Here is a 22083-nt window from a genome sequence, read left to right on the forward strand (position 1 = left end):
ACTAGGTGTAGGGTATTATATGGTCGGGCTTAACTGATTATACTTTCTGACTTGTTACAATACTATTAAGAAATTGGCTAATTTAAGTAGAAATTCCCAAGCAATAAATTTTGTCCCACTATGAATTCAATAAAACAAAAATTTCTTTTGCTTTAAAGCTTAATGGCTAAATCACTAAATAGTCAACTTTCAGAAACTTTAAAAAAGTCTTGCTTACCTTTAAGGACCATACTCTTTGTTACACAATATAATTTACTCTCAATTTGCCATCTCTGTTCGTTTCATAAATCTCTTATAAATTTATTACACAAATTCAATTACTTTCTAATTTTGTTTAAAAATTTCTTCTAATTTATGTAAATAAATTGAAAATGGTTTTACTTTTTTCTATAAACAAATGTTTATTATGAGAATATTCAAAAAATATTAACAAATCGAAGGTATGTTGTTTTTTTTCTTCTTACTTTTCCAACTTTTTTTGCACCAGAATTTCTTAACTATAAATTTTCACACATACCCACTCAATCAGTTTCTAATTTCCGGAGGAATGTAATAGCAACAACAAATTTTTAGCAAATCAACAAAAAAAAAATAGGAAACTTTTTTTTAAGTCAAAATTTTCTAAACAAACCAACACATTGCATTTATATACATATATAATGTATTTCTATATATGTATATGCTGTGAGGTAGAGAAGAAACCCAGCAGTTCTTAAAGTGGTCATTTACTGTTTGAATTTTTATTAATGCAAGAACTACATCCCTTATTATTAGTTAAGCTCTTGATTATCTATCCTACAAATTCGGAAGACTTTTTTAAAGTCAAATCTATCAAAACGATTTCCCAAAAGTAATCAAACACGAAATTTTATGAAATTTTTAAAAAAATAACAAAAAATTGATTACTAAAAAATGCCAGAGTGTTACTTCTCGTTATCTATCTTCTATGTATGTAATGGCATCACATGAGAACGGCTGGAACGATTTGGCTGATGTTTTTTAATTCGATTCGAAATTTTCAGGATATGGTTTGTAAAGAAAAAAATTCAAAAATCCCGGGTAAAACTCGGAATTTTTTTGAGTACAATCAACTATAATAAAAAAGCTCTCTAAAGTAAGCAGTACAAATTTATATATTTTATTTGCAAATATATAAGAACAGGCAGGTGTTGTGGGTTGGAGAAACTTGAAGAACTAACATTAGTAAATAGCTACCGGGCGACTAGTTTTAAATTCTTCTTTCCACACACTGCTAGTGACCAACAATGACATCTCTGGTTTACTATAAAATTTAAAACTCTGTAAATAACTGATCTAAATATCCTCTAATCGACTAGAAATTCGTTACATGTACTGCCGGGTATTCATACATAAAGTTACTATCGGTTTTGTTCACATGTGTGTTCACTCTTATTCATACATTTACATTAACCCCATTCATGCTGCAAAATAGTTTAAATGTGAATCGTAAAAACCACAAAATATTTCAACTTTCACATACAAATGCATACATGCAAAAGTATTTTACAAGGTAAAAGCGACTTTATTTTGCAATATTTACTTGTACTGGAATTTAAGGTGAAACTAGTTTTTGTGTGTACAAATTTCCAAAGGTATGAAAGCCGCAAAATATTGTTTAAATTTGGGAAGCAGTTTGGGAAAAGGCTTAAAAAGAAAATTAAGTATTTAAATTTTATTTATTTTTTATTTAGTCATTATTAATGAAAGTTTCTTTATTTTTATATGGAAAATATGAGAGCTGCGAGGAAGAAATGTTCGACAAGACATCGGAAGTTATCAGTTCCAAATTAGTGGTTATACAAAATTTTAAGTTGCTCAAAATTTTAAATTCGCTTTTGTTTGTCTTATATCGAGGTTTAAATTTATCTTTTTTTGCTTCTTCTGTACAAATTAATGTATTAAATTAATGTATGTCTGTTTATTTGTTTGTCTGCTACTTAAGGAGCCTAAACCACTACACCGATCTTCTTGAAATTCTTACTGTATGTTTCTCTATATCTGGAAGCAGTAATAGGCTAATTTTTGTTACGAAATTTTAAGTGGGCGTGGTAACTCCCAAACAAAGTTAATATCTAGGAATCTATAATAACATGAGCAATTCTCCCGTATGTATAAATATTTGAGGAAAATAAAAAAATCTAATAAAATTAATATTTAGGACAAGAATTGGCGGGCTATCAATAGCGAGCGTGGCACCTCTCATACAAACTAATTATACAAATTCCTATCTCTCTGTATAATTGTGAATTAGTATAGAAATGCGCGGACTAACAATAATTTTAAGTAAATGTTAAAATTTGTATATTTTTGCTCAAAAGTAAGCTTAGTTCCTTTCCTTTAAGAGCTTTTCGGTCGCTTAGAGGGATGTGAGTGGGATTACATATATCAAAATAATATATCCCCGATGCAGAAGGGGACCATAGCGATAGTCACATTGGAATGAGTATCTCATTTTTAGAATGTGCAAATATGTCCCTTACAAAGTAAAGCGCTGTCATTTTTCAGACTGGGAATATTTGCTTTATACACATATGTATAAATCCATTAGACTGTCTCGTTCTTCATATGAACAAATCGAGACCTATGCACTTAGATGTTTCGATAAATTTAAAAAGATAATATCTGAAAATCCCATATATGTGTGATTTTATCCGGATTTCCATAATTGTTCTTTTTGTAAAAGTATTTCAAAAGTTATATTTCCGCTTTAATAGTAAAGTATTCTCATACATTGAAAATAACATAATATTCTATGTATTTGTAACTATGGTGTATACTATGCTACATTTGCAATGAGTTCAATTAGATTTTCTAGTGCCAATGCCAGTTAATAGAGAGAGGTAAAACAGTAAGTGAATAATAAATAAAACCAAGATATGAAAGAAGGAACTGAAGTCAGAGTGCTAAAATGTCAAACTCATAACAATTAAAATTAAAAGCAAAGCACTATCACAAACACACAAACATATTTACAGTGTCGGTCAAAATATGTTTCTATAGGGATAAAAATTTTGTATGCTACTTTCTACGATCAGCTTCATAATAACTAGAAATATATATCAGCTTCTAGAGTAATAGATTAATAGTTTCTACAGTTAATAATAATAATAATAATAATAATAATAATAATAATAATAATAATAATAATAATAATAATAATAATAATAATAATAATAATAATAATAATAATAATAATAATAATAATAATAATAATAATAATAATAATAATAATAATAATAATAATAATAATAATAATAATAATAATAATAATAATAATAATAATAATAATAATAATAATAATAATAATAATAATAATAATAATAATAATAATAATAATAATAATAATAATAATAATAATAATAATAATAATAATAATAATAATAATAATAATAATAATAATAATAATAATAATAATAATAATAATAATAATAATAATAATAATAATAATAATAATAATAATAATAATAATAATAATAATAATAATAATAATAATAATAATAATAATAATAATAATAATAATAATAATAATAATAATAATAATAATAATAATAATAATAATAATAATAATAATAATAATAATAATAATAATAATAATAATAATAATAATAATAATAATAATAATAATAATAATAATAATAATAATAATAATAATAATAATAATAATAATAATAATAATAATAATAATAATAATAATAATAATAATAATAATAATAATAATAATAATAATAATAATAATAATAATAATAATAATAATAATAATAATAATAATAATAATAATAATAATAATAATAATAATAATAATAATAATAATAATAATAATAATAATAATAATAATAATAATAATAATAATAATAATAATAATAATAATAATAATAATAATAATAATAATAATAATAATAATAATAATAATAATAATAATAATAATAATAATAATAATAATAATAATAATAATAATAATAATAATAATAATAATAATAATAATAATAATAATAATAATAATAATAATAATAATAATAATAATAATAATAATAATAATAATAATAATAATAATAATAATAATAATAATAATAATAATAATAATAATAATAATAATAATAATAATAATAATAATAATAATAATAATAATAATAATAATAATAATAATAATAATAATAATAATAATAATAATAATAATAATAATAATAATAATAATAATAATAATAATAATAATAATAATAATAATAATAATAATAATAATAATAATAATAATAATAATAATAATAATAATAATAATAATAATAATAATAATAATAATAATAATAATAATAATAATAATAATAATAATAATAATAATAATAATAATAATAATAATAATAATAATAATAATAATAATAATAATAATAATAATAATAATAATAATAATAATAATAATAATAATAATAATAATAATAATAATAATAATAATAATAATAATAATAATAATAATAATAATAATAATAATAATAATAATAATAATAATAATAATAATAATAATAATAATAATAATAATAATAATAATAATAATAATAATAATAATAATAATAATAATAATAATAATAATAATAATAATAATAATAATAATAATAATAATAATAATAATAATAATAATAATAATAATAATAATAATAATAATAATAATAATAATAATAATAATAATAATAATAATAATAATAATAATAATAATAATAATAATAATAATAATAATAATAATAATAATAATAATAATAATAATAATAATAATAATAATAATAATAATAATAATAATAATAATAATAATAATAATAATAATAATAATAATAATAATAATAATAATAATAATAATAATAATAATAATAATAATAATAATAATAATAATAATAATAATAATAATAATAATAATAATAATAATAATAATAATAATAATAATAATAATAATAATAATAATAATAATAATAATAATAATAATAATAATAATAATAATAATAATAATAATAATAATAATAATAATAATAATAATAATAATAATAATAATAATAATAATAATAATAATAATAATAATAATAATAATAATAATAATAATAATAATAATAATAATAATAATAATAATAATAATAATAATAATAATAATAATAATAATAATAATAATAATAATAATAATAATAATAATAATAATAATAATAATAATAATAATAATAATAATAATAATAATAATAATAATAATAATAATAATAATAATAATAATAATAATAATAATAATAATAATAATAATAATAATAATAATAATAATAATAATAATAATAATAATAATAATAATAATAATAATAATAATAATAATAATAATAATAATAATAATAATAATAATAATAATAATAATAATAATAATAATAATAATAATAATAATAATAATAATAATAATAATAATAATAATAATAATAATAATAATAATAATAATAATAATAATAATAATAATAATAATAATAATAATAATAATAATAATAATAATAATAATAATAATAATAATAATAATAATAATAATAATAATAATAATAATAATAATAATAATAATAATAATAATAATAATAATAATAATAATAATAATAATAATAATAATAATAATAATAATAATAATAATAATAATAATAATAATAATAATAATAATAATAATAATAATAATAATAATAATAATAATAATAATAATAATAATAATAATAATAATAATAATAATAATAATAATAATAATAATAATAATAATAATAATAATAATAATAATAATAATAATAATAATAATAATAATAATAATAATAATAATAATAATAATAATAATAATAATAATAATAATAATAATAATAATAATAATAATAATAATAATAATAATAATAATAATAATAATAATAATAATAATAATAATAATAATAATAATAATAATAATAATAATAATAATAATAATAATAATAATAATAATAATAATAATAATAATAATAATAATAATAATAATAATAATAATAATAATAATAATAATAATAATAATAATAATAATAATAATAATAATAATAATAATAATAATAATAATAATAATAATAATAATAATAATAATAATAATAATAATAATAATAATAATAATAATAATAATAATAATAATAATAATAATAATAATAATAATAATAATAATAATAATAATAATAATAATAATAATAATAATAATAATAATAATAATAATAATAATAATAATAATAATAATAATAATAATAATAATAATAATAATAATAATAATAATAATAATAATAATAATAATAATAATAATAATAATAATAATAATAATAATAATAATAATAATAATAATAATAATAATAATAATAATAATAATAATAATAATAATAATAATAATAATAATAATAATAATAATAATAATAATAATAATAATAATAATAATAATAATAATAATAATAATAATAATAATAATAATAATAATAATAATAATAATAATAATAATAATAATAATAATAATAATAATAATAATAATAATAATAATAATAATAATAATAATAATAATAATAATAATAATAATAATAATAATAATAATAATAATAATAATAATAATAATAATAATAATAATAATAATAATAATAATAATAATAATAATAATAATAATAATAATAATAATAATAATAATAATAATAATAATAATAATAATAATAATAATAATAATAATAATAATAATAATAATAATAATAATAATAATAATAATAATAATAATAATAATAATAATAATAATAATAATAATAATAATAATAATAATAATAATAATAATAATAATAATAATAATAATAATAATAATAATAATAATAATAATAATAATAATAATAATAATAATAATAATAATAATAATAATAATAATAATAATAATAATAATAATAATAATAATAATAATAATAATAATAATAATAATAATAATAATAATAATAATAATAATAATAATAATAATAATAATAATAATAATAATAATAATAATAATAATAATAATAATAATAATAATAATAATAATAATAATAATAATAATAATAATAATAATAATAATAATAATAATAATAATAATAATAATAATAATAATAATAATAATAATAATAATAATAATAATAATAATAATAATAATAATAATAATAATAATAATAATAATAATAATAATAATAATAATAATAATAATAATAATAATAATAATAATAATAATAATAATAATAATAATAATAATAATAATAATAATAATAATAATAATAATAATAATAATAATAATAATAATAATAATAATAATAATAATAATAATAATAATAATAATAATAATAATAATAATAATAATAATAATAATAATAATAATAATAATAATAATAATAATAATAATAATAATAATAATAATAATAATAATAATAATAATAATAATAATAATAATAATAATAATAATAATAATAATAATAATAATAATAATAATAATAATAATAATAATAATAATAATAATAATAATAATAATAATAATAATAATAATAATAATAATAATAATAATAATAATAATAATAATAATAATAATAATAATAATAATAATAATAATAATAATAATAATAATAATAATAATAATAATAATAATAATAATAATAATAATAATAATAATAATAATAATAATAATAATAATAATAATAATAATAATAATAATAATAATAATAATAATAATAATAATAATAATAATAATAATAATAATAATAATAATAATAATAATAATAATAATAATAATAATAATAATAATAATAATAATAATAATAATAATAATAATAATAATAATAATAATAATAATAATAATAATAATAATAATAATAATAATAATAATAATAATAATAATAATAATAATAATAATAATAATAATAATAATAATAATAATAATAATAATAATAATAATAATAATAATAATAATAATAATAATAATAATAATAATAATAATAATAATAATAATAATAATAATAATAATAATAATAATAATAATAATAATAATAATAATAATAATAATAATAATAATAATAATAATAATAATAATAATAATAATAATAATAATAATAATAATAATAATAATAATAATAATAATAATAATAATAATAATAATAATAATAATAATAATAATAATAATAATAATAATAATAATAATAATAATAATAATAATAATAATAATAATAATAATAATAATAATAATAATAATAATAATAATAATAATAATAATAATAATAATAATAATAATAATAATAATAATAATAATAATAATAATAATAATAATAATAATAATAATAATAATAATAATAATAATAATAATAATAATAATAATAATAATAATAATAATAATAATAATAATAATAATAATAATAATAATAATAACAAGTAAGAGTGCTATATTCGGCTGTGCCGAATCTTATATACCCTTCACCAAATTATACTTCAAAATTTTAAATATTTTTAGGTAAACAAAATTTATTTTTTTTTCCTGTTGTTTTTTGAAAAAAAAAATTTTCGATTGTTATTTAAATTTTTTTTTTTTAAATTTAAAATTTTTTTTTTTTAAATTTTAAAAAAATTTTTTTTTTAAATTTTAAAAAATTTTTTTTTTTAAATTTTAAAACATTTTTAGTTTTTTCAATTTTTTTTTTTTTTTTAAAAAAATTCGGGTTCAAAATTTTTTTTCCCGATTTTGACCCATTGTAGGTCCAACTTACTATGGTCTTATATACGTCGTTGCAAATGTCTTTGAAATATCTATCATTAGATATCCATATTGTCTATATTAATGTCTTAGTAATCCAGATATAGGTAAAAAATAGGTCAAAAATCGAGGTTGTCTTGGTTTTTTCCTCATATCTCAGCCATTTGTGGACCGATTTTGCTGATTTTAAATAGCAAAATTCTCGAAAGCATGTCTGACAGAATTATTGAAGATTTGGATCCCGAAGATATCTGGGGTCTTCAGAAAACTGATTTCAACAGACAGACAGACAGACAGACAGACAGACGGACATGGCTTAATCGACTCAGCTATCTATAAGGATCCAGAATATATATACTTTATAGGGTCGGAAATGAAAAATGTAGAAATTACAAACGGAATGACAAACTTATATATACCCTTCTCACGAAGGTGAAGGGTATAATAATAATAATAATAATAATAATAATAATAATAATAATAATAATAATAATAATAATAATAATAATAATAATAATAATAATAATAATAATAATAATAATAATAATAATAATAATAATAATAATAATAATAATAATAATAATAATAATAATAATAATAATAATAATAATAATAATAATAATAATAATAATAATAATAATAATAATAATAATAATAATAATAATAATAATAATAATAATAATAATAATAATAATAATAATAATAATAATAATAATAATAATAATAATAATAATAATAATAATAATAATAATAATAATAATAATAATAATAATAATAATAATAATAATAATAATAATAATAATAATAATAATAATAATAATAATAATAATAATAATAATAATAATAATAATAATAATAATAATAATAATAATAATAATAATAATAATAATAATAATAATAATAATAATAATAATAATAATAATAATAATAATAATAATAATAATAATAATAATAATAATAATAATAATAATAATAATAATAATAATAATAATAATAATAATAATAATAATAATAATAATAATAATAATAATAATAATAATAATAATAATAATAATAATAATAATAATAATAATAATAATAATAATAATAATAATAATAATAATAATAATAATAATAATAATAATAATAATAATAATAATAATAATAATAATAATAATAATAATAATAATAATAATAATAATAATAATAATAATAATAATAATAATAATAATAATAATAATAATAATAATAATAATAATAATAATAATAATAATAATAATAATAATAATAATAATAATAATAATAATAATAATAATAATAATAATAATAATAATAATAATAATAATAATAATAATAATAATAATAATAATAATAATAATAATAATAATAATAATAATAATAATAATAATAATAATAATAATAATAATAATAATAATAATAATAATAATAATAATAATAATAATAATAATAATAATAATAATAATAATAATAATAATAATAATAATAATAATAATAATAATAATAATAATAATAATAATAATAATAATAATAATAATAATAATAATAATAATAATAATAATAATAATAATAATAATAATAATAATAATAATAATAATAATAATAATAATAATAATAATAATAATAATAATAATAATAATAATAATAATAATAATAATAATAATAATAATAATAATAATAATAATAATAATAATAATAATAATAATAATAATAATAATAATAATAATAATAATAATAATAATAATAATAATAATAATAATAATAATAATAATAATAATAATAATAATAATAATAATAATAATAATAATAATAATAATAATAATAATAATAATAATAATAATAATAATAATAATAATAATAATAATAATAATAATAATAATAATAATAATAATAATAATAATAATAATAATAATAATAATAATAATAATAATAATAATAATAATAATAATAATAATAATAATAATAATAATAATAATAATAATAATAATAATAATAATAATAATAATAATAATAATAATAATAATAATAATAATAATAATAATAATAATAATAATAATAATAATAGTTTCATCTGAACTTGAAAACTATACAGCTGTAAATAAACCATTTACATCGAAGAATAATCATAAAGCTCATCTTAAAGTTGCTCGAGAATACTTGTACTGGATTGTGGCATAATGGAAAATCGTTTTATTTTCCGCTGAATATTAAATTCATTTTGTGGATTTTTATTTGGCAACCTATCAATAAAAGAATAAATTCCAAATAATGTACTGAAATATTTAAGAGTGGAGGCCTGTTATAGAGATTTACACAAAATTTTGGATATTATGCTGACTCATGTCCATGATAAAATGTCCCACCAATGAATAATGCAACATTACAATGACCATAAACATACGTCCTAATTGGTGAATGGATTGTTAAATGGTCATGAGTGACCAGCCAAGTCACCCTACCTTAACCCTATAAACAATATATGGGAAATACACCCACCGAAAACATGAACACTTCCGTGTACGATTTGACACCATTAGGTGTCAATAGTGTCTCAATCCTAATTTAACAACGAAAATATGACACCATACCGTTGCAGATTCGACATCGTCCGTTGTCGGTTTGATACCGTCCGTTTTTGATTTGGAATCTTGTAACCCCTTGAATTTCCAAATTCACCATAAAATTTATAGTGATTAAAAAAAAACATAAAATAACTTATTTTTCATTAATTTTATGTGTAAAGGTAGGATCACACGATTGCCGCAATGCACCAATTTAATACAATTTTTATTGTGCTGAATTGGGGCCCAATAAAGAAATTGTCCCAATCAAATTCTCTGCAGTCACATGATTGCCTCATTTTATATAAATTTGATTGTCGTTAATTGGCGCAAAGCGATATAGTGGCAATAATTGTCGCATTCCAGTCACACGATTGTTCTAGTTTGCGGCAACTCAGAGAAACAGCTGTTGTCTAGATGTTAAATTTTGTTTTGTTTACATAAATGTAAAAAAATCTAATTGTGAAAAAATTATTTGTTAAATAAAAAAAGAAAATTGCGTCGGCCTTAATTATCGTATAAAAAAATTAATAAAGAAATGTTAAAAGATGTATGTGGGTCAAAGAGTGGCTCACAAAAAGAATATTTCTTTTACAAAAATGAATATTGGCGCTAATTGTCTTCTTTGATTGCCGCATTAGAACACAATAAATATTGTTGTATTTTTAACTTTTTTATTGGTGCATGTTGCCTATCAAGCATTCACATGATTGCCGCACTAGTGTTGCATTTGATTGGGCCAAATAAGCACAATATTGTTGTGGTTTGACATATGAGCCAATAAGTTGTGAAATCACACGATTGACGTATAAAATAGACCAATAATTGGTGCATAGCGGCAATCGTGTGATCCTACCTTAAGTACTATAAACACATTTATAAAAATACATTTTATAACACTATAACAAAATCACATTTTTTCCAAAATTACAAGGTCAGACCAATAAATTTTGATAGAGGAGACAAAAAAAGACACGTGTATTGGCGTTTTGAAAGTTTACATCGGAATTTCATCTGTGGTGGGGGGGGGTGGTTGTGCTAAAGTTTCCCAACTCTGGCACATTCTAATTGTTAATCGGCATAAGAAACCATGTGATCCTTACATTTTATGTATAAAATGTGTCCACCAAATTTATGTAAAATGTTACGGAAAACATTTTTGTAGAATATTTTAACCCTCTAAATCCTCAGGACATGGGTCTTTTTTGTCCTTCTTTTAAAAAATAGCAAAAACACCATTAAAACAGGGATTTAAGGGGTTAAAATGTTCCGCAAAAATATTACCCTTGAAATTTTATATAAGTTCCTGAATACAACAAAACGGAAAATTCAACCAGAAAGTCAGAAATAAGACATAACAAAAGAGAGCCTAGGGTTAATTTCGCATTTATTAAGAATTTTATTTTAAAGTACCCCAAAAATTAAGCATGAAAAAAAATAGTTCAAATTTAACTAAAAATCACTATTATTTTACCTTCGATATCAAATTTGAATACCATTTCGTACCAAATGGCTTGTACTTCACTGTGAGATGAGAAGGCGGATAATTTAACAACATTTTACTGACGATGTATTTGACCGATATGTTTTGACCGATACTGTACATACATCCTCACAAGCTTGTCTCTATTATAACAATGTGTGTGTGATTGAGTATGTTCAATTACTGCCCAGCAGTTCTGAGTGACCTCTAGTTACATAAACAGCTATGTAACATGTGCGTGTCCTAAGTAGAGGATCAATTGACCCTGCATATATTACAAAGAGACTGTCTGATAGCTTGTCCAAAGTAGTAAACGCACGGGATTCACAAACTGGTTACATAGCGTCAGTTACGTTACTAGCTACCAACTGGTTACTTGACTAGCTACAAAGATAGTTATTTTAACAAGTATTACTTGTCAAGTGATCCAAAATACATACATATGTATATAAATTGTTGTCAGCCAGGTGTTACACATTAGTGACAATTACTGTCTCTAAGGGATACTTTGGATACTTGTAAACTTACTGGGTGCTGTTACTTTTATGATTTGCAATTTAAATGGAATTTAATGATTGAATGAATTTATAAATGCATTATTAATTTATTGACAAATACACATGTACATATGCACACATGTGCACAAACACACACACACACATGCATAAATATTTATTGATTGACTGACAAAAGAATATTGAATTTTAATTATACTGAAATTGTTGTAATTTTTTTTATTTTGTTTTTTTTTTTATACTTGTAGTTGCTTGAAAATTCAAAATTTTCTTTGAATTTAAACAATAAATTACTAATTTTCAACATTATATTACTAATAATTACTTGGAAATACAGATGTTTACAATTAGACGTAATTAACTGGACACGCCTTTTGTTAGCATATTTAATTAACACGGTCAATTGAATTCTTAATTACAGATTAATTTTTAGTTTAAAAGTTTCTTTGAAATTAATTTTTTCTTTGAATTTTTTAAGAATTTTGTATTCTAGGAAATGTTGTTGACCTTATTCTTATTGACCTTAGTTTATTCTGTATTACAGGCAATTTCTGATAATTAAGAAATTAAATCCTAAAGTTTTTTAGGAATTTTTCGCAAGAAACAATAACCGTTATTTTTATATCCACCACCATTCTGGGTTCTTATAAAATTCTTACACTATATAGCTATGTATTTTTGGTATTTAAAATGTCAAATCCAATACAAAATTTTAGAATAAAATGTCCGACGATCATCCGATGTTTAAAAACAATTAACACACAATAAGGCTTTGGTAATGCGCCAATGCTAATTCAGGTAAAAATCTTTATATATCTGTGGGGTTTTTAATAAATGTATGGATTTCAACCTCTAACCCGCAAGAGTGCCTCAAGGCATGCATTACAAAACACCAATTATCTCAAAAAGTAATTACAATTTTTTTTTTAAATTTAACTGTGACTTTAGTTACAGATTTGTTAACATTTCCCTCGAATGTCGAAATGCATTCTAACTTTTAGTGTGTATTTTTTTTTTAAATCAAAGTTTTACTAACTTTTAGTCGCCCGATCAACTTGAAATATTTTTTATTAGTTCTTCAATAAAATCGTATCATAATTATTGTTTTTTACACCTAAACCGGCAACAATGCCCTGAGGCACTCTTCAACTTTTTGCGCCTGATTCCTAAACGTAATTTACCAAATTAGTTTCTGATGGCTGTTCTGAGTTCATTAAAAAAACACTATGCACGAAATTGACATTTTTTTTCTGTCAAGAGGGGCACCCAGCGGCTTAAGCTAATTCGGGTACGCTGAATTCAGTGGTGCTAACCATTTTTTTAGGTTAGCTCGTATTTTCGAGATATACCGTTATTTCGAAAATGGTTTAGTTTATTGAATAAACTGAAAAAAACGAAATTCCGCAACGAAATTAGCTTCAAGTAAAGCTTAACATGTTTATAATCTACGAAGTCGTTTTAGACTTTTTTTGGCAAAAAAAATAATTTTTTAGAAAAATTTCGAAATTTTTAGCTTTTAAAACGGCATTAAAAATTGGAAAATGCATATACGATTTATAATTTACATTACACATTTAGAAAACGAAGTTCCAAATAAAAGAAGCTCTAAATAATTAAATTCTGTGCACAAATTTTCATTTTATTCACAAAAATAATACAAATATCCCCTAATATCTTATCAAAATACATAACTCGTAGTAATTAGCTACATCGTGCAGTGCACAGAGGTATAGACAAAAAAGAGGGAAATAAATGTAAACCCTTCGTCCGATTTGAATGAAATTTGACATGTGCAAAGAAAGTGTTGACGAGTTTAAGGTTTGAATTTTGACCGCATGAGTCTACCAGAGGTGCGGCCAGGGGTCCCCAAAGTAGGACTCGGGTATGATAAATTTTTAAAACGATCCTCTTTCTTCGTTTGTGTTCCGATTTTAAAAAACTTACACACATATAATCTCCTCATCGAGCACTCATCGTGGCTATCAACTATCTCTTATAGCTTAGGAGATATTCGCATTTTAAAATTAAATTATCAACATTTTTACCCACCATACTCCAGTTTTTTTGATAACAGCGGGTCCGATTTGCTAATTTTTTCTTTTATTGGACTAACTACAAATGTATATGTCAAACAAAAAAAAATTGTTTACAAATCGTGACTGACTCCAAAGTTATATGTATTTGAATTTAAAAATTAAGAGCGTATATGTATTTTCCAATTTTTAATGCCGTTTTAAAAACCAAAAATTTCAAAATTTTTCTAAAAAAAAATTTATATTTCTAAAATGACTGCGAAGATTAAAAATATGCCAAGCCTTACTTAAAGGTAATTTTGATGCGGAATTTCGGTTTTTTCAGTTTATTCAATAAAATACACTGTTTTTGAGTTACGAGAATATATTTTGTGAAACCTCCTTCATTTTCGAAATAACGGTATATCTCGAAAATACGAGCTAACTTAAAAACCCTAACCTAGCTTAACCCACCGTGTGACCCGCTTGACAGTTTTTTCAACTAGCACAGTGAAATTATTCGACAACTTTTTTTAGCTTTTTAAAGTTTGCGGGTAGAGGGCTAATGATTTTTTGTATTGGCTATTAGTATTCTTTCTTGTATATCTCCATTAACTGTGAGAATAACAATTTAATTTTGGGATGCTGTATTGGCTTTTGCACTTTAAAGTGTTTACAGTCATTTTTCTAAAAAATCACATAAGTTTCTGGATATTTTAATGTTCAAATGAACGTTTTTGTTGGCATATGTTTCTTACGGGGTTCGAATCCATTTCGACTTTAGCGATTTTGCACCATTTCATATGTTATTTTACAATTTTTGACTTAACTTCCTACAGATTTCTATTGTAAAATTTATATCATGTCACTCTTAATCAATTCTCTAAGTTTTCTTAACACTATTGAATGTAAGCTGGTCACATTTTAAAGTTTTTCATAATGAAATATATTGGTCGTATGATACTTTTCTTCTAGTTGCGTAATAACTTAACATCACTTTTTTGTATATTATTTTGCAAGTATGTATGTATTTTAGGTATTGTAGGAAAATTCATATCAAATGTCCGCAAACACTGCTACCTGTATCCCCGTCCCCATAGCCTATTTTTATATTTCTAGAACAACGCACTGCATTATGGGTCATCGACTAAGTGCACTTCCAAGAAATCAAAAATGATTTATGCAGAATTTATGGCAAGGACTGTATATTTATATGAATGCAATGTGATTTTTATTCATTTCATTATATAAAGTTCATCTTCAAATGCACTTGATGCTCTCTTTTTAAAAGGTTCTCATCATACCTTTTAAAGCAAATAATAAATAAATATGTAAATATTATGTTCTTTTTTATTTCAATTTATGTTTCACGTTTATTTTACATCATTGCACGGTGGTCAATTCCGGCCAAAAATCCATAACTTCTTTATTTCTTCATAAAAATGTTTGAAATTTGGTATTTGTATTAAAAATAACATAACCAACCGATCGATAAATATTTCGATGTTCAAATACAGGGTTTGGTCAAAAAAGCATGGACGTTCTAAAAGTATCAAAAAAATTGCATGCGAGTGGCTGAAATTTAGTCCAAAAATAAAGAATAAAATATGTGATCGAAAAAAAAATCGGTCATTAAAATTTCGGATTACATATACAGGGTTTGTCGAAACAATCATGGACGTGTTAAAAGCATCGAACAAATTATGTTATTCATGTAAATGCCTGAAACTTAGTCCAAAAATGAAGAATAGCTTAAGTGATTGAAAAAAAATGGTCGTACAAATTTCGGAATACATATACAGGGTTTGGCCAAACAAACGTGGACGTTTTGAAACTATCGAAAAAGTTAGGTTATTCATGTAAAATTTGAAATTTGGTGTACATTTAAAAAAAAACACACTTGATCCATCGCAAAAAAATATTATCAATTGCATATAGGAGTTGGCCAAATAAACATTGACGTTATAAAAGTATAGAAAAAAGTATGTCATTTTTGTAAATGGCTTCAAATAGGTTTATAATTAAAAATAACATAAATGATCCATTGAAGAAATTTCGACATACAAATACATGGTTTGGCCAATTCAGAATAGACGTAAATAACTCTCAACCTTACACAATTTTTGAAATTGACCAAAAAAATACAAAAAAAACGTGTAAAATATGTAGGCACTGAAATCGTTCTGGTTATTGGAATGGCAAATAATTGCAGCTGAAATTTATAGTGCTTACTCCTGATACTTTATAGTATTAAATGTAATTTACACTTAACCTCTAATAGCCCCTTTTAATTTGTTCTGGCCTTTCAAACTTTTTTTAATTTAGTTTCTATAGATTTTTAACTAGTTCCAAATCATTTCACTTTTGTATAATAAATAACATGCAAAAACTCCTTAATAACTACGTAGAATGGTTAACTGCTAAATGTTTTATAGAAGCATGTGCTAATTTGCAAAAAAAACTTTAAAGAAAAAAGCACAGGCTACTTCAATTTAAGAGTAAAAAAATCACATTTTTCTAATATTAAAATGACAACAAAAAACCTTTGACTTTACAGCTCTATAAATAACCATATAGTTACTTTATAGCCAAAATAGTTATGATACTGTATAATCTGAAGTGTTAAGAAAAATTTGCCATCAAAATTTTATAAAAATTAAAAAAACAAAAAAAAACATTTTTGGCCGGAATTTACCACCGTGCATTGTAGTAAATTTTCCGTAAATAATGTCGTAATGATATAAGGGAGCTATGAGTAATTATGGACCTATCGTAACAAAATTTGGTGACATGAACTACGTATATATAAAACTTATTTGAGCAAATTTTGTATAGATACATGTATAAATTAAACATTTATGACCAATAAAGTTCAATTTCGTGAGGACATTATGGGTGCTAGGTGAAAAAATTAACCGATTTCAGCCAGTTTCAATAGTCTTCGTCCTTGGTTCGAAAAACTTATGTGTACCAAATTTGATCGAAATATCTTAAAAATTGTGACCTGCACTTTGCGCACAAGATTTTCATGGACAGCCAACCAGTCACACGGACGGACGGACAGACAGACATCGTTTAATCGACTCAGAAAGTGATTATAAGTCGATCGATATAGTTAAAGGTGGGTGTTAGACTAATATTTTTGGGCGTTACAAACATCTGCACAAACGCATAATACCCCCCACTATGGTGGTGTAGGTACAACAAAAAATAATAATACTTGGGTTAAAAGTTTTGAGGAAAAACGTGTGTTAAGGTTTTTACTATCGCACTCCTCATATTAAGTTTGGCTTTAATATATTGAATTTTCATTATAATTATATATTTCGGAAATTTCCGGGGACCCGGGAACGTATCAAAAAATTGCCCTATTCCCAACAATTAAAAACCCTAGTATACCCAAGATTCTAAAATTTTCCAATTCTGTTCCAAAATTATTTGATTTTTGTGAGCATTAAAGAAGTATTGAAAGGTCGTTTTCATAGACTTTAGAAGAATAGTTTTTTTCTCTTTATATTATATATATGCGCCTTTAGATATATAAAAGTGTGTATGCTTAGATATTATAGTGCGTAGATACCCAGCAGTTCTGCATTGACTAATAATGAAGTTAATGTATACCTTTTATAACGTCTCCAATTTATATAGTTAAGGCTATTTGATAGTATGTAAATTGGTTACATTATACATCCCAGGTAACCTAAAGTGGAGACGTACGTCACTTAAGTGTCCCTAAGTAATCTGTAGTGTAGTCACTTTAAAACTTCTTTGTATTGCTCTTTTGAAAATAATTATTTTACCGGCCACAAATATGTTATTAGAGAGTCAATAGTCAAGGAGTTATGTATTTGTTATTTATGGAGGGTCAATTGACTTCCACCTAGGACGCACACATTTTAAAATAACTACTCACATAGCTAGTTCTGTAAGTAATGGTGACCCCAATGCTAGGTAAAATCACTATTTCGGAACATTTAGCCAAAACTGCTGGGCATGACTGAAAATAAACTACCAGCTGCTGCTGGTTCCATGTAGTACACTAGCATTCTTAGCCTTATACTGACTTATCATTCGTCTTTTACACAAGTACACATACATTCTAGAATACACACACACATCCATACATACATATATAATTGATTTTATAGTATCCTTGACATAAATACACTCCAAGAGTTTAGTAGTTTTTTTCTGCTGTTCTTGTTGTTTGTATATTTTTATGCTGTAGATGTTTTTGTGCCATTTTCCCGTCAGTTCGGGGTGTTTTATTTATTGGCGGTTTATGGTGGTTTTTCTTCAATTTGGTTTGAAAGAACCATCACAAACGTAAGAACATGAAGAGTGTGTGAGCATCTGAAACGTTTTGGTGGCAGGGAGTTGTGTTTGGTTAACAATTGATGATGCTTTCAAGTTTATTGTTTTCCATTTATATACGACTACGATTATTTGCTAATACATATGTATATTTACTATGAATACAGTATCGGCCTAAACACATTGGACTCAATTTGCATTATAACACTTTTTTCAAATTCCAAAGAAAGTAAAGTTATTTAGAAACAACAAATATGCACTCTAACATAAAACTGCACCCTCAAATTTATTAATAATGAAATTTATTTTCAGTAGTTCTTATGATTTTATTAGAAAAAAAAACAAGAGCTATTCGGATGTACCGAATCTTATATACCCTCCATCAAATTATACTTAAAAAAAAAAATTTAAATATTTTTAGATAAACAAAATTAATTTTTTAATCCAGATATAAGTCAAAAATAAGTCAAAAATCTTATTTTTTTTCCTTATATTTCAACCGAATTTCTCGTTTTTAAATAGCAACAGAGACGGAAGAAGTCCGGAGATATTGATGAATGAATCGTGTATATAAGTTGTTAAGGGACTTCGGAAAGTTGATTTCAACAGACAGACATACCGACATGGATTAATCGACTTCGCTGAGGATCCATAATATATGTATATACTTTATAGGGTAGGAAAATTATATTGTGGAAATTACAAACGGAATGACAAACTTATATATACCCTTCTCACGAAGGTGAAGGGTATAATTAACGGAAAGTATAAAATCATACGATAAACATAATAATCGTAATTCTTCAAAACTTCCGCTCTAAATTCGCTATTTTTTTTTACTATTTCCAATAAATTTTCTATAGGGTTAAGGTCAGGTGACTATGCTGGCCACTTCATGGCTTTAACGACTTCCTGTTCTTTTAAAACACCAATTTGGATGTAATTTTGTCATGTTGAAATATTCATTAGTGGGGCTCCGTCCTTTCTCCTACTCTACTCTCAAACTTCCAACACCTTATATTCTTTTGCAGATGACAGCAACATTTGCCATTCAAATGCATTCAATTATAGACCAAGCCTGTCGGAGATTGGGGCAATGAGGCAAAACATGATTTTGTGACAATCTCTGAATAGGGTTGTGCGAATAGAGTCAATTTCAATGCACGCAAGACTCAATGTTGTATGTTAAAACACTAACGCACAACAGATCATGTTGCTCCATCTGTTTTTATGGGTGGCGTAAATATTAAGGAATCAGAAGCTCTTGATGTTCTAGGCATGAGTATTCGAGTGTCGAAAGAAGCATTCAAGTGCCTTGGTTTTCTTAAACGGTGTAAGAAATACTTCACTCCATCTGATCTCCTTACTATTTACACCACTGGAATACAATCTCATTTGTGGGCCGGTGCTTCGAAGTCTATTTTGGAGTTACTCTACCGCGTACAGGAGAGGGCAAAGGTGCTTATCGGTGACAGTTTGATATCCAGCTCTATTGACACACTGGAACATCGTCGCAATGTGGGTTGTGTTTCACAGTTCTACCGATACTACAATGGTATGTGCTCTGCTGAAATTAGGGAACTTGTTCCCGAAACCCGTAGCTTTTTACGAAATACACGTTCTTCGGCAAGGGCTCATCAATTCATTGTCAACTGGCCAGTGGATCGCACAATTCATTATAGGAAAAAATCGTTCTTTAGCCATACTGTCCATATGTGGAATAAGCCCTCTATCCTCCCTCCCATAACCTATTTTCCTAGTTCCAACACAATGCTTTGCATGAGTAGGGGTCATCCCCTGAGTGCTGGTCCAAAAAACAAAGTTTAACTTTTCAAGAACAGTATTTGGGATTTAGTCTGTTATTGACATGTCGTCGAACTTTCCTCTTTCTACCAAAAACCACAAAATTAAATTTATGGCGTTTTCTTTTCTGGCATAAATTATGCCTTTATTCTGCCTTTTACCCTTTTCTTTGTTCTTTTCTAAAACAAATGTAGTTTGGTAAGGGTATAGCGTGTTCTTTTCAAATAATGTTGCCCTAAAACCCCGAAGATAAATGCAGCACTTTTTAAACAGCAAAATGTATAGTTTTACAACATTTAGAAGGTACATAAAAGAAAATTGCATAAATGGTAATGGTTTTTGTTCTATTGTGATCGTTAAGAATGTAAAACATTATGAGGGTATGGGTAACTTTTACTAAATGGTACAAAATATGTTGGCAACATTTTGTGTCAGAAAAGAAAACGCCATTAGATTCATAGGAAAGCAAAACTGTATTTCATTTGCTGCTCAAGTGTTCTCAGCTAATACAAGGTGGCGCAAAAGTAAGCTTCCGATGTTTTTTGGCTGTAATTAAAAAAAAAATGAAAAACTTTGATTCTTCTTGTGGATTATTTTTATTTGGTCTTTTAATTTTTTTTACAACAAGTCGAGAATATGATGTCATGTAAAT

At 21.1% G+C, this 22083-nt stretch overlaps 2 protein-coding genes across 2 annotated transcripts in view; both read left to right on the forward strand.

The window, feature by feature from the left end:
* Positions 1-22083, forward strand: part of Mid1 — a 191515-nt gene that overhangs the window by 32468 nt on the left and 136964 nt on the right. The gene's annotated exons all lie outside the window — the stretch shown is intronic.
* LOC135959934 (GATA zinc finger domain-containing protein 14-like) lies at positions 3515-4375 on the forward strand (the record flags this gene model as incomplete). Its single annotated transcript, XM_065511083.1, has 1 exon — positions 3515-4375. A coding segment is annotated over one exon (861 nt), but the record flags the coding sequence as incomplete, so codon positions are not given.

Source organism: Calliphora vicina, chromosome 5 (assembly GCF_958450345.1).
Source record: "Calliphora vicina chromosome 5, idCalVici1.1, whole genome shotgun sequence".
Classification (NCBI taxonomy): domain Eukaryota; kingdom Metazoa; phylum Arthropoda; class Insecta; order Diptera; family Calliphoridae; genus Calliphora; species Calliphora vicina.